Genomic DNA, 14,768 nt, shown 5'->3' with positions numbered 1-14,768 from the left:
AGTCTTATCGACCAGAGGCTGCCATGCAAGGTGCCAGCCTGTTCATCAGGAGCGACACAGTGCTTTCTATCCAAAATGCCCCACAATGTTTCTGTGCTCGCCCATTCACACACACACGCAGCAATTTGGGGTTCAGTAAAACACTTCGACATGAGGACTGGAGGAGCTGGGGACAGAAACCGTATTTCATTCATTTATAGTGTTCAGTCAGAATACAGCAGTATAATACAAAAAGTACAACTACCTTGTGCAGTTTCTTTACATGTGATATCTTTGTGTACATCAGCTGTATATTTGTCTTCTCTTGCTTTGTTGCTAGCTCTGTGTGTGAGTTCAGCTCGTCTGATAATACTGTATGACACTTTTCTTTGACAACCTAAGAATGATTTTCCAATAAAGCTTCTTACGGAGGTGAGGGCAGAATCTGAGAGGATGAGGTGAAACTGGAAATACTTGAATGAAAAACAGTAAATCTGACAGTGGTGGTGGTTATTGCGTGCTTGTGTGGCGGAAAATCAATGTCCGCATGAAAAAAAGTCAATATTGTGTAGAATATAGCACTGTACAGAATCTTGTCATACTGGACTACATTATATTAATTTGGAAATTGCTGCAGTTTATTTTATTGGTCTTTCCACAAGACTGGCAGGAACACATTAAAGGAAAGTGGTGTCTGCAGTGTAACACCCTGACCTGGTACAAAAGGCGAAATGGTGTAAGGGAAGAAGACAGCTCCCTGGATACTGAATTCCTGTTCCCTTATTGGTTTAATCTGAGGTTGAAATGTGCCACTAATACATCAGTGTGTCAAAGTACCAAGTGTGCCCATGTAACAACCTACCTGATGTCGTGGAGGTTGTTGTACTGCAGCGGGTGATGCAACTGGTGGTTGATTACTGGCCTGGCGTGGTGCTGTGGGGGCGGAAGAACACGAGGCTCCTGGTGCAAGTGTGGGTGAGGAGGGTGGGGCTGGGGTGGCGCCCTCAGCAGGGGAGGGGAAGGGACAGGGGGCGGAGGTTGCTGCTCCTTCTTGACACTGAGAGGAGGCGGGGTGGGGAGGCGTGACCTAGGAGGCTCTGGGGGAGCCGCCGCTGCAGCGGGGGCTGGGGAGCCCGTAGGCGCCGAGGCCGGGGTGGGGCTGGGTACAGGAGGCGCGAAGGGCACCTCGCTATTGCTCTGCTCCTGGCTGCGTTGGAGACCTGACACTTTGGCTGAGCTACAAGTCTTGGACTCAGGACTCTCATTCGTTGGCACACCTGAGAGGAGAAGAAAAAGATAGCAAACTGTAAGAGGAGAATTTGTCAACCCCTATCTGGAAAAGTTCACCTAACGGTATAAATGACGTGTTAGTCATCTCAGATGTCAAGACATTTCCTAGTTTGAGTCAACAACACCTGGTGCCTAAAGGAGCTGTTTGCTACGGTGTGTATCCAGAACAGGTTCAGTGATGAGTAAAACATAGCTCACTCTCCTGCTTTATAATCTTGCCCCAATGTCTTCTGCCCAAGGTTCCTCTTGTTTCCCTCTCCCTAGGTTCCATTAAGTGTTTAATCAGGTCATTTTCATGCTTGACTATAATCAGATGATCCAATTTCTTCCCGCGATCCAGTCAGTATGAATAAATCACAGCTAATTAAAGTTAAATGTCGGCCCCTATTCAGGGCTTTGCTGAGCACACAATCTGGCATGAAATAATTATGTTTCAATTGTGCTGTGAAGAGAGATCGTGGCTCCTTATCTTGGCCTCTCTGCCACTGCGCCTTTCTGTCCTCCGTTCCTGATCTTTCAGGGGATTTGGGAAAGCACAGCAAAGCACTCTGAACTCGGCCACTTTGTCTTTACCATTCATCAGTGGTCTTTTCAACAGACAAGAAGCCTTTATAATCAGCATTCCACTGAACATCGACTTTTCATACTTACGCTGTTGCAATTTAATGACTGTAATTATCTACTGTTGTAGCAGGAAAATGAAAGTGGCAAAAAATGCCGCATCTCAACACCTTTCACATACAAAGAATCTCTAGGCACTTATGAATCTTAATGAAAAAAAATATGTTTGGCAATCTTCTACTTCTCTCAGAGTTAAAAAGAAAAGCAAAATGGGTTTGAGGAGATGGTAGTGCTACAACTGCCACAGTTAAAACACCACTATAGCTTCTGAACTCATCAAAGCTGCCAGTGGTGGAATTCGTTTTAAGCACAGAAGCATCGCATGTATAGAAAAACCAGGGAGAGATAGAATTCACACATGGAAAGAGACAGATAGAGGAAGAGAGAAGACAGCCTGGTGGAGATGAGGCTCTCTAAGCGGCTCTAATCTACAGCTAAGATGCAGCAGTACTTCAGTCAGAAGGCTTACTAGCGCCTCAATTAAAAAAGCTCCATGGGCACTCTCGACGGTAACAAAAAATGAGAAGAGCCGGGAGCTGCTGTCAAGCCAGTGAGAACTCGACATGCAGCCCACTAATGGAATATCCAGTCCCTATTAACAGCCTGCTTAATCTTTCAAGGATCCTAACACCCATAAAAAGACCAATAAAAAGGCAGGGCAGAGCTTTTATTTTTTTATTTGTTGAGCTCCCCTCCCTCGCTCCTTGCGATTTACGGGAGAACTGGGGCTGGCTAAGGTGTCACGATTTTCAAATGAATTCCGGGGTCCAGGTGTATATAGACCTCCAGATTTATAGGGGTCTGGGATTTGGATTAAACTGTCAGGCTCTCGTTCCTGCAGGCATAAAAGAGGGAAACTGAACGCACAGACAGAGAGACAGGCACAGACAGACAGACAAACAGTGGTGAAGAAGCAAATATCCACAGTCGAAATGTCGCCGTTGGGCGATGTTGCCGTGGCAACCTGTTCTCCCAGACACAATGCGAGGCGAGTGATACTGAAGGAAGTCTCACTACGACCACTAGGAGATAGAGAGGGGTTTCTAATACTAATGCTGAGAAGCCAGGGCCAGAGCCAGTGTGGGGTTATCTTAATGATGATTCTAATGGGCTCTAATGGAGGCAGGGAGGTATCAACTCAGACCAACCCATCCCTCATTAAAGTCACTCTGAAAGCTAAGACACCCACAGACACACACATGCACAAATGCCCACAACAGAGGATGGGTAAAAAGAAGTTTTCAGAATGGGCATATTTCACACACATGCACACACAGACACACACACTATAGCTCCAACATCTTCATTTTAGTGAATCTGTTGGAGGATTAACAAGTTCAAATACTTATTTGCTTCAGAACTGATCACAACATGCTAAGATGTTCTTGTTTTATAAGTATAAATAGATTGTTGTGCTGTAGCACTTTACATTGCAGGTGTTCCAGCTTGTTTAGAAGCAAACAAGCCAAGAGTAGTAAACAATTAACTGTATAAAACACAGTTACTGTGAACACTCGTTTTTCTCTGTTTAAGCAGCAGCCATTTTGAGTGTAAACTTACATGTAATGATAAGAAGATGATGGAATGCTTCTCTGACACATGTCACCTCAGGGCTATATATAGTAAAATCACTGTTGTTCTTCAACAAACAGCATATCCTCACTGCAAAACCTCACAACTGTCAATTGGAGTTTCACATATTTCAACAAAGTGCTAAATTCTGCATTGTTTTGTTCTTCTTTTCCTTCAGGACATGGAACACACTTTGCCTGCAATCACATACTGAGGAAAACAGTAGGCAAGCCACAGGCAGTCATGTGAAACAAATGCCATACGAGTGTCTGTACAAAAAATATGCTGTCCTGAAGCCCTGCCCTGCAAACCTGAGCAGATGGTGTGAGTGAGTCAGGCAGGTTGGAGGGCAGCCCGGTGGTGGGGGGTGGCACCCCCCCAAACCCCTCCCGTTAGCTGGGTTAGTGCACCAGGGGGACAGGGACATTCCCTAGGGGGGTGTTGGCAGGTCTGCTCACCAGATGACATCTCATCCCAGTATTGATCTTTTTATAGTTGTTCCTGTGGCCCTGCTTACTCAGGGGAATTGGGCCTTGCCCTGTGTGCACGTGCCTGGGTTTGCAGTGATATGGGGTTGGAGGTTAGAGGGGTTGAGAGAGGAGGGAGACGGGGACTAAGGTAGCAGACGGACAACAGGCCACTGGGATTCGCTGGTGATGACTGATGTGTCCAGCGGGGAATCTGGGATGGACACAGTGTCGCTACACAGCTGTTCCTGCCTCCGATATCCTTCACTTGTGACCCTGTTTGTCCCTGTGGAACATCTGGAGAGCTGGCACTGATCTGGTTCTATGTGGCCTTTACGCAGCCAGATGGCCCAGTTTTGAATGGCTTGGACCAGTCTGAAATGGCTTGGCCCAGAGCTGGACCAGGATGGGCTGGTTGTCATCATCCAGGAGACCTAAAGGAAGGATAACGTGGTCCTAGCTGTGACCAGGATATCACTCTAAAGCACAGTCTGTTGAACATGCCATGTCAAGAACACAAGCAGAAGCCCCGCAGGGCAGCACTGCACAAATTGAGCTTTGAGTTGCAAAACTGCTGCCTTTGAAAAGCATTCCCTTTGAAGCAACTTTCTCAACCACTTTATTTTAAACACACACCTGGCTACCTACAAATGGACCCAACAACCTCATGAATGAGACAAGGGACCTGGAGGATATTCTCATTCGGCCTCCAACTAAAACCCTCTGCAAACGAATGCTGTGCATGCAAATAAGTGAGTTACATAAATTACCTGCCCACTGCTGACACCGATGCCAGTATATACAACAGCCAGGGAAATAGAACCTGTATGCAAATAGCCTTTTCAGATTAGATACGAGGGTATGCAAATTCTTCCTGTGACAAGGGGGGTCGAGGGCTAAGAGAAGCTTAAGGCCACTGGGTGTTCTCATTTACTAGGCAAACACTGCGGTTCACTCCCTTTATGGCTTTGCCAAAGCATAAACAGTCGGCGCACTGATAAAATAAGGACATGAACAGACAGATATTTAAATAAAGCGGGATATCTGCTGAAAGACGTTGGAGGATGCAGAAGGTATGTGAGAATGCACGCTGCCTTGATCCGTCTCCCGCTGGCTCTGGTTGACAGAATATTCGGCTGCTCTTGACGGTTGAGCTCACAATGATTTGGTTTTTGTACCTCTCTAGACAAGCAATCTGCACAGAGCCAAGGCTTTGCTCACGAGTTAGTGACTGTGGAAGATGGCTATAACAGATACTGGCAGAAGGCAGGAAACTGCAGTCTTACTAATCAACACTTCATTGCTGTGAGGTATTCAGTCAAAAAAAAGGCGGGGTGATTTCAACAAAATGATTTTGTATGAGAGGAACAGAAGGGCTAAGCAGTGTTGAATCATTGTGCTAATAATAAAATCATAGGAGAAATTTGCAATGGCTTGCTTTCCCTCACACTATTTAATCTGCCTCGAGCATCTCCAAGCTGGTAACGAGGGGAGCCAAGGCGACATTTTTGCAAATCACTCAGAGATGTTAATGGGGGAGTAGACGAAGAGAAAGCTGGCCAAGATAGCTAAAGAGTGGGGACAGCTGGCACGTTTCAATTATTTCTCTCTGTCTCCGCGCTGCAGCTGACAAAAGGAGTGGATGGCAGCAGAATGGGGATGGGTGTTAAGCTGTAACACGTTTACAGTCAAAGCCCAGGCATAAATTGAGAACCTAATGTTCATTTCAGAGAGCTGGCAGCTCAAGCTGCGGGATGAATCAGTTTTTCATGCGCATATCGGATCCCAATTCAAACTCCAGCCATATGGTGCAGGACACATATGCCATTCACCTCTCATGGCACATATGCCAGTGTTGTCGATAGGATAGGAGGCGAATGGTGGAGAGCACATCTTCAGATCGGAAAGGAGACAGATAGAGAGAGAGAGAGAGAGAGAGAGAGAGAGAGAGAGAGAGCGAGCGAGAGAGAGAGAGAGAGAGAGAGGTCTAGATGTTGACTGTCTAAATCCTTTTATGTCATATACGGTCCAGTGGTGCTCCAAAAGCAATGTTAAACCTTCATTAACCCCTGGCTATAAAGTGCTGCAGAGAAGCAAGACGCCTCTATACTCACACTTTCCTGCTCCTCCCTGAATCTCCATCATGGCCCATCCCCCCCACAGAGCTGTTTCCAGCAGAGCTCATGTGCTTTAGGACAGCCATCAGTCTCAGCTTCTTATGAACACAGCCGGGTCGTCTAAGGTCAGTGCCACTGGGCTCTCCTAAATAAAAGGGTGGACATCTTGGAACTTTCAACAGAAAAGCTCAAGTCTAATGGCTCCTCTGACACGGCCCACCCTGCCAGCCTGGAATTTGACCCCTTTCACTGTCACTGACCCATCACTGACCCCAGTGACCCTTCTTACCCTGAGGCTGTTGTGGACAGACAGGCAGGGAGAGGGAGGGGCCCTCTGAACTTTAAGGATGAATTTAGTGTTGAAAGGAAGGGGAGCCTTCTGGAGTTATTTGTGCAATGCTGCGAGCACTAGCCTTATCATTTCATTAATTAGCATGACACGCTTGCCCAATGGACTTGAACGCCGCAGCGGCAGCTGTCTCAATTGATTACAGCAGTGGACGTGGTGCTGCAATTATCGAGGTGACTGGAGACAACGCCTGCCACTTCTAATAAAGGACTTAACTCCTGCTTCCCATATCACAGCACAGCGGTAGGAGGACAGTGGCAGCCTCCCTGTGTCTCCCATACCTTTATGACCATTTCAGAGTCTCTCCACTGGCTGCTGTGGAGCTCAGTGTGGGCTGTAGTTCTTGAGCAGCGTGTCAGCTTTACTTAAGCTCGCATAAGGCCTGAACAGTATCACTTTGATGCCCCACAGGAAAGCATCCTCTATTAGCCCACCAGCTGGCTCGCAATCCACAGAGAATGGACGGAAAGAAGGTAGAAAAGACAGAGAGAGGGAGAAAGAATGAGACGGAAGAGACACAAAGACAGGGAGCTTTGCCTTCAAGTCTAAGCAGAAATGGAGGGAGTGAGTGTTCAACAATGTAAACAGAGGCACTGCTTTCCAGCCTCATTTCATGTATGAACATGCATGAAGCCCACATGCCTCTAAGTGGATATAATATTATCTTTCAGTGCCGTACTGATTACTTCTCAATGGAAGGGAAATGGCTGGGTGAAAATCCTTCAACAAATCCTAAGTGGCATGACAGTGGGCTGAAAGAGCCTGCATGTTTTTCTTTTCCTCCTCCTACATCTCCATTTTCACTCCCCACTCTGAAAGCAAAGCAACAATTGGAAGCTGACAGCTCCTAACCATTCAGCATACCTCATTCACTGTTTTGACATATGCAGCCGTTGCAATGTAGTGCCATGATATGGGTAGGACAAACATCTTTGCCGACATATCATATTTCCTCAAGTGTTTTGCAGATACAGGGGTTTGTCGGTATGATTATTACAAGCTGTGGTTTAGACTAAGACGTTGCTGAGCTACTCACCTGCTTCATGCAAATAGAGCAGCCATTTTCATCATGTCAAATAATACCGTCTGACAGGCAAGAATGCTGAGGCAGTTAGCTTTTCCATGTTGTGTTATTCTTAAGGTGGCAACAGCTAAAAACAAAGATCTCTTTATCAACAACTGCCAGAGAGCTGGATCATCAATCAACCACCACATTTCTTCTTCTTGTCATGTTTACATGCTGAAGCGTCCTGTTATTACAGGCTAGGACTGCTGATCTGCTGATCAAAGCTCAGGGCTACTTCTCTAGTCATTCAAAGGCCTGTCAATGTACCATCTCTTACAACGTCCATTACTGTATGCAAGAAGAATTTTATTGCATAAGGTTGAACAAATAATAAACTAAAACCAGGTTGTTACCAACCTATCTGCAACCATAGCATCAGCAAACAGCTACAGCAAAAACACTGCTCCAAGTGCAACTTCCCGAGCTCCAACCATAAATACACTGCATGTGCATTTGAAAATGTATTTATATTTCATGTAGATGATTCAGTCAATACAGAAAATACACTTTTCAGATCCACTGTAGGCAACATTCACGATTAAGCCTTTAAGATTTTGATTATGAATGATTATAATTATTTTTCATTGGTAAATCTGTCGATTTATTTTTAAGTTTCATTAATTACACACACAGATATTTGATATGAAACAGCAAATTCTCACATTTGAGAAGCTAGAACCAGCAAATGTTTGGCATTTTTGCTTGATAGTTGACTAAAATGATTAATCGATTATCAAAATCAAAGTTGATAAAATTTTTATCAGTTGACTAATTGATTAATCGACTTATCATTGTATCAGTATTTGCTGTAATTGCGTACTTACCAAAAATATAGTTTGACCACTAAAAATCTAATCTGAATTTATTTATTTATTTTTTTATATACATTGCTCTGTAGCATATATCTCTAAATGATCTAGAGTATATGTGAAATTTCCCTCCCTGGGAGGGTGTATGCAATACGGTAAGATCTTAGAGGGCTATTTGTCTAAAGATAACACCCCAGTGTGCATTAAAGTGCTTGGGCTTAAGTTTCACATGTCTGCAGGCCCCAAGGGAAACACACTGTCCGGTATAGACACACTGATGTAACTAATGCCTGCTCTATAGGAGGATCCTGCTGCTGAGGTGCTCCTGGGGTGCTGCTGGGTAATTAGGCTTACAGATGGAGACCCAGCAGCTGTTGAAAAGTAGACTAGAGCTGCCATTTTCCACTGCTAATGGCTACATGCCAAAAGAGCTGCGTCCTTATGAGTGTTTATGTTCTTTTTTCTGCGGCAGTCGGGGCTTTGTATATCTGAAAGTGAAGACATAAAAAATCTTGCACTTGTCTGGGTTTTCTTTTTTTAGGACTGGGGTAGGGGGGGTTGAATTACATGTCAAGGCTGATGCCACGTGTGGAAGGCCGAGGACGAGATGTTTGAAATAGCTCTCATGCAGAGCTTACTTAGACAAAGGCACACAAAAGCCTCCTCAAAATCCCTCTCCCAACCATCATGTTCTCCACCACCGCAGGAAAAGAGTGACAATCGGAGGGTGTATCATGTTTGCAAACATTTTCTGTCCTTCCTTGCACCCCATTCATCATTCTTGATTGGAGAGAGGGAGAATGACAGAGAGAGAGGGATGAAGTGACCCAGACTAGGGGAGAGAGAGGTTAGTTAATAAGGCAGAGGGAGAGGGGAGAGGGAGCAGAGGGCAGGGAGTTGTGTCAGGTAAACTAATGGAGACAAGGCCCGGATCCTGACCTGTGGGGCTGCTGCTAACCTAAACCCACCACCGTCTGCTCTCATCTCCTCTAAAGCCCTAGTCACACAGACAGGCATGCGGCAACATGTGCACACACACACACACAGAAGTAGGAGAATCTGGGCCTAGCCTCCTCAAGCCACAGTGGACAAGCAGCATTAGCAACAGCCTGCACATTTTCAGGGCTGCTATGAGATGCCGCATTTCACTATGGCGTTCCAAGTGCGGTAAGTGAAGAATTGATTTGTTTGGAGTGTGAAGGCGGCGTGTCAGTTTGGGGAAATGTGTGAATGTGAGTACGTCTGTGAGGAGAGGGGGGGAGGGGTGCACGGTGAAACAGGAGCAAAATTGGACTCCGAAACGAGCCAAATCGCTTGCGAGATGAAACAGACTACACGAGGAAAAAAAAACAACAACACAAGGCCCCAGAAAAGTGTCAAGCAAGGCAGGCTGGCACAAAAGCAAAAAAAAACAACACAAAACAAACACACTTTTCTTTCTGCTCGACATATTTCAGACTGCAGATGACAAAACAACACTGAAGGAGTTAGAGGAATCAAAATCAAACCGCCAAGTGTGTCTGACTGTTTCATGAATCCGTGTCGAAGCGGAGGCTCCACACCACATCAAACCCTGTAAATTCTCCTGAAAGCCTCTCCTCTCCCTTCAGCAGCCAGCTCTTAGATTATTGTGTGCCGCTAAAAGTAAGTGCTGGGAGTGTCACACTTGAGAGTGTGTTTTAAGCACCATAAAGTATCGAGACCCAGATGGCTCATCCTCCCTGAAAAACATGTCCACACTACTTCGGCTACAGTGGCACCTGCTACCAGGATTAGGTCAGTGCTACGCCAACCCAGCACACTAATACAGTGTGCCGCAGCTGATAAGGAACCCAGGGCTCTTCAGCACTTGCCCTGCACTTAACAGATGAGTCAATAACAGTATCATTAGTGATAGCAATAGCTGTACATTTATCATTTCCAAAAACACAGGGTGCAATGATTTTGATGTTATTTGTCGCTGTTGGACTTTAAGAGATGTGTCTTGATGTCTTTTTAAGGTTTATATCAGTGCTGATATTTCTGGACTGAACCTGCGGATAGCTCGTATTTGGTTATACTACCCCATATATTTTAATATCACATTTTTTGGTCGATAAAGAGTTTCCCCTAGAATTATATTTAAAAACACAAACATAAAAAGCTTTGATAGATTTTGCAGTAAAACTAAAACTTAACCAACAAAAGGCACACACACACACACGCACACACACACATACACATATATATATATATACACATGTGCTAGTGCTCTTACACACTTCTCCATGGGTCATGATGCACTGGAGCAGTCTCTCTCTCTCTGCTTCCCTATAGCAAACAGCAGTGAAATCCCAGTCCTGCAGCGCAACCCTCAACACAGCAGCACTAACTCAACAGCCAGGGAGGTTGGAGCCCATGCTCTGCTGAATGGGGTATTACAGTTAGTCAGAGGCCATTAGGGGCCCCACCGCCAGGGCCCAGTGCAGGGAATTCACCGGTAGCCAAAAACAACAGCCAAACAGATGACCGCTTGAATATTGGAGGAGACCACACTGTGCATGTTCTCTTTTTTTACCCTCCCCTGAAACAGCCAAAATGCAGGCCCCTGTGTCTGAGCGAATTACCGCCTGTCTGTTAACAAACACTCGGACGATTAATGGTGCTAACGCCCAATGAAATACAGGACCAAACACAAGCTCTTTTTCAGCAGTGCGTGTCGGGTTACTGCTTTCACCATGTGTTGAGTTCAAGGCTAATAGCTAGGCTCTATAGCAAACCTCTCCAAACCCAGCCCTCCGTCAAACATACTGTACTAGTCCAAGCCTGCGGCATTGCTCCTAGACAGAGTGGCTCTGATAAGCCACTGACAGGAACAGTGATGCTAATATGCTACCACTGGAAAGGTATGGAGCTCAGAAATACTGTACAAACAGTAGATGAAGACCACCCATCTGGAAGTACTTTGAAAATACTTTATATGGCGGGCTGATATTTCTGTTTGATTTGGGATCTTGTTTCCTGGGTTCATCTCCTTTCTCCCCAGAATCCTCCCTGGTATGTTCTTCTAATATGTGGATGTCCTTGTCCGTCAAGGAATCTAAAGCATTTTACATCCGTTCTGTTCCTGGTGATAGTTTTCCCATCTTTATAAGCCTGTGTGAACTGCTTCCCAAAATGTCCAATCCATTACAAGCATGTTTGTAATATCCATCTAGGCTGACGACTGTCCCCTTGCCAGCAATTGTACATTATCCAAGCGTCGTGTTTGGCCACAATCGCCTACCATCTGGCTTTGTCAATGAGCGTTACAGCCTCATCTGCAAACAACATTGGCTCTGTACCGCTCAACACAGATGAGCTTAAAATGCACATAGCAGGGGACTGGGATCTTCAAACAAATGAAGGGCGGGGGAAAAAACCCACTCTCTCTGGCAGAATCACTGGAGCCGGGAATAAAGGATTAAAAACAAGAAAACCTGCAAGTGATCACAGGCAACAGGCTTTACATTTCAGGCCTGACAGTAGTGATAAGAAGCTGGTCATGTATTCTCCCAAGTAAACAATGAAAATGCCTTCCACACTGCAGCTGGCTGTGTCTCTGTTGGAGGAGGAGGAGGAGGAGGAGGATTAAGATTAGACAGAAGATGTGATGAGAGCTACTGCTCTCTAGAGTTATCCTTTCTAAATTCTTCCCTTTATCCCCTCTAAAAAAAACAAAAAAACAATAAACACAGAGCCTACATCCATTTTAGCCAATGGCACTTCCCTGTTGTCAGGGAACCTCTGATTTCCTCACTCAGTGGTGAAGCTTTAGCTCTCTACAGGTTTATAGTGAAGCAGTTAGTGAACTAGAACAACAGTAAGACTACTGCTAAGAGGGCTTGGGTTCAGCATGGAGCTTTGCTGTCAAAGGGGTTTCATTCCTTGTAATAGTCATTTATTGAATGGCCAACACTTTGCCCACTGAGCTCACCCAAAAAAAACTCACATCAAATAATTTCTCAACGATGACAGTAATCATGTTTTCCGGTTTCAACATTTAGAATACATTTTCCCTGCTGTGCAGCTGCAGTTGATGGCTGCACAAATAGAACTGTCAGCTGCGGTGTAAGTGTCACCTCCGGGTCACAGCCACAGCAAAAATTCACATGTATTTTTTCTGGTTTGGTGTGCAACAGGTTCACACAGCTGGGGTGTAGTGCTGTAGGTGAGGGGAATCTTGTACATTGAAAGGCCAGGATGGCAGTAAGCTGGCATTTTATCATTTAAGCTGAACTAAAGTGACAGCACTGAAAAAGTCTCAGGGGAGCACTGCCCTCTATTGTGTATAAAAGATGGCTTTGAGGCTGCAGAGTAATGCTCAGCTTTGAAGTGTTAAAATATATATTTTTGACTTTATCTGATATACTATGAAACCCTCTGTTTATACCAACCTGTTCTTAACAGTAAGATGGGAAGCTCAGCTCAGAAATGAGACACCTCTGGCATTATAAACAGAAGATGCATAGTGAAAGTGCAGTAGCCAAAATGCTGGTAATACCCCTGATAACTTATCCTAAAACTCCCTCATGGCCTTTAGTGATTTTGTAATTGCTCCCTCTCCACAGCTAAAGCTGGATCCATATTTAGTCAATGAACACAGAGCTACACAATGGAGTCTAATCACAAAGCCTTCAATGTGACTCCCATTTTCTGTCACAATAGCTGATCACCACCCACAGGCTTGCTGACACAGATGACAGAGACTGATAGGACTGGCTGACAGGTGTCAAGCATCCTGACATGTAATGGCTAACAGACAAGAGGGAGAAATACATTAACAATCTAACAGAGCTCCTGTGCCAAGAATGAAGCTCAACCAGCAGTGACCCAATACTCTGAACAGGGGCTAAGTTAATATTTCATGCACACTGGGCACAGAGCACAGAGCAGACACTTTTCTAATGGACATAATAGTTGCTCTAAAGAGGCCACAGAGTGCACACGGGAATAGCATGACATATCAGGAATGACTTTACAAGCCAGCTAATTGCTGTGCATGGAAGATCAGGGCTGTCTTTGAAAACAGGCAGCTTGTAAGAGATGGTCTAGTTTGACATCACTTCCTGAACAGACACAAAACCAGTTGGCTTTTCAAGGTGCCAGGCTGTAGGGATTTTGGCTAATGTGGCTCGGCCCCTTTGACTCCCTGCCACTCAACATAAATAGTACATGACAATGCAATTGTAATTTAAAATCCAATAAATATTGAAGAAGAGTTAAAATAATTTATGGAATACCGCAGTGTAACAGGATGTGTGTGAGTGTGTGTGTTTGGGAGTGTTTTGTCTCCTTTCACTCCTCTTACGCAGTGTACGGTGAAACGATGGGCAGCAGCGGTGCAAGCTGGGAATTCTGTAATTGCTTTTTCTGTCCCTGAAGCAGGCTTTCCTGCTTTAAATCAAAAAATGCAATCTCAGTAGTAAAGTTAGAAATGGCTCAATTAATAATTAAACACGTGTCTTATCTCCGCTGAGCACCCCCTATTTATTTTCATCTCTCCGACAGGGGTGGCTGCACAAACAGCATTAGCACTATCAATAAAGGCAGCATTAATATCAGCCCCTTTCTCCAAAAACAAATCACCCAGCTCATAAGCTGTCCTATGTCTGTGAACAGTAATAACCAAAAGATTAATAAAGAAACAAGACATATTCTGTGGTTTCCGACAATTCCTCCTAAGTATTTTCTCTTCCCCAACTGAGAGTGTTAGCTAACTCATCTGCCTTCTGTACTCTGCTAGGAGTTTGTACCTTTTCAATATTTAAATTAAATCAGGGTAACACATGAGCTGCTGCTCAAGCTCAGTAACAAGCAAGCTGGTGTAAAAAGCAAAAGGGATGGTTTCTTTTATACATCCAAAACTACCGACCTCCAGATCCCTTTTGCAGATAGTGTGAGTATCACATACAAGTGCCCAAACACCAAAACACCAGAGCTTGACCATAAGTGCTATGTCAATACAGGAACCTTGGTCTTCCTGATAAAGAAAGCATTTCTAGCAAGCTGCCTGGACTTTGTCAAACAAAGCCCAGTAGGTACTAGAGGTGAAATTCACCAGGCTTAGATTCCACAGCGGTGATGGCTTCTTTCAATTCCAGTGCTTGCTAATCTGACTGTGTGTAGCCTCTGGAGCCCTTGTGTTTTTCCAACAATATGTCTGCCCTCCAGTCATCTAGCCTGCCTGCTAGCCAGCCAGCAAGTCACACTCTCCATCTACCTCCACTCTATCCTGATTCAACGGCAGCGAAAAGCTGATTAGTTGGTCAGAGGGTCAACCTCCATTCATTATTTAATGGGTGAGAGGCTGCAAACAGTGAGGCTGGCCACTGAGGTTAGTGATACATTACACTGACCTGGCCAGAGGAGAGCTGCCCGGCCGAATACAAACACGCTGTCTCATCTACTTCGCTATGCCTGAGCTGCCCTCAATCCCCCCTGCCCCTGACCTTGCCGCTCTCTCTCCAATCACCATCC

At 45.1% G+C, this 14,768-nt stretch overlaps 1 protein-coding gene across 7 annotated transcripts in view; it reads right to left on the bottom strand.

Annotated features, from left to right (window-relative positions):
• fbrsl1 (fibrosin-like 1) overlaps positions 1-14,768 on the bottom strand; it is a 321,521-nt gene that overhangs the window by 16,867 nt on the left and 289,886 nt on the right. For all 7 annotated transcript variants that reach the window (XM_042420893.1, XM_042420897.1, XM_042420892.1 and 4 more), the window contains one exon: positions 842-1,256. In XM_042420893.1, coding sequence (XP_042276827.1) covers positions 842-1,256 — 415 coding nt within the window. The remainder of the gene's footprint in view (positions 1-841; positions 1,257-14,768) is intronic.

The sequence above is a fragment of the Thunnus maccoyii genome, chromosome 9 (genome assembly GCF_910596095.1).
Source record: "Thunnus maccoyii chromosome 9, fThuMac1.1, whole genome shotgun sequence".
In the NCBI taxonomy this organism is placed as follows: Eukaryota; Metazoa; Chordata; class Actinopteri; order Scombriformes; family Scombridae; genus Thunnus; species Thunnus maccoyii.
This window is presented reverse-complemented; position numbering and strand designations above follow the sequence as displayed.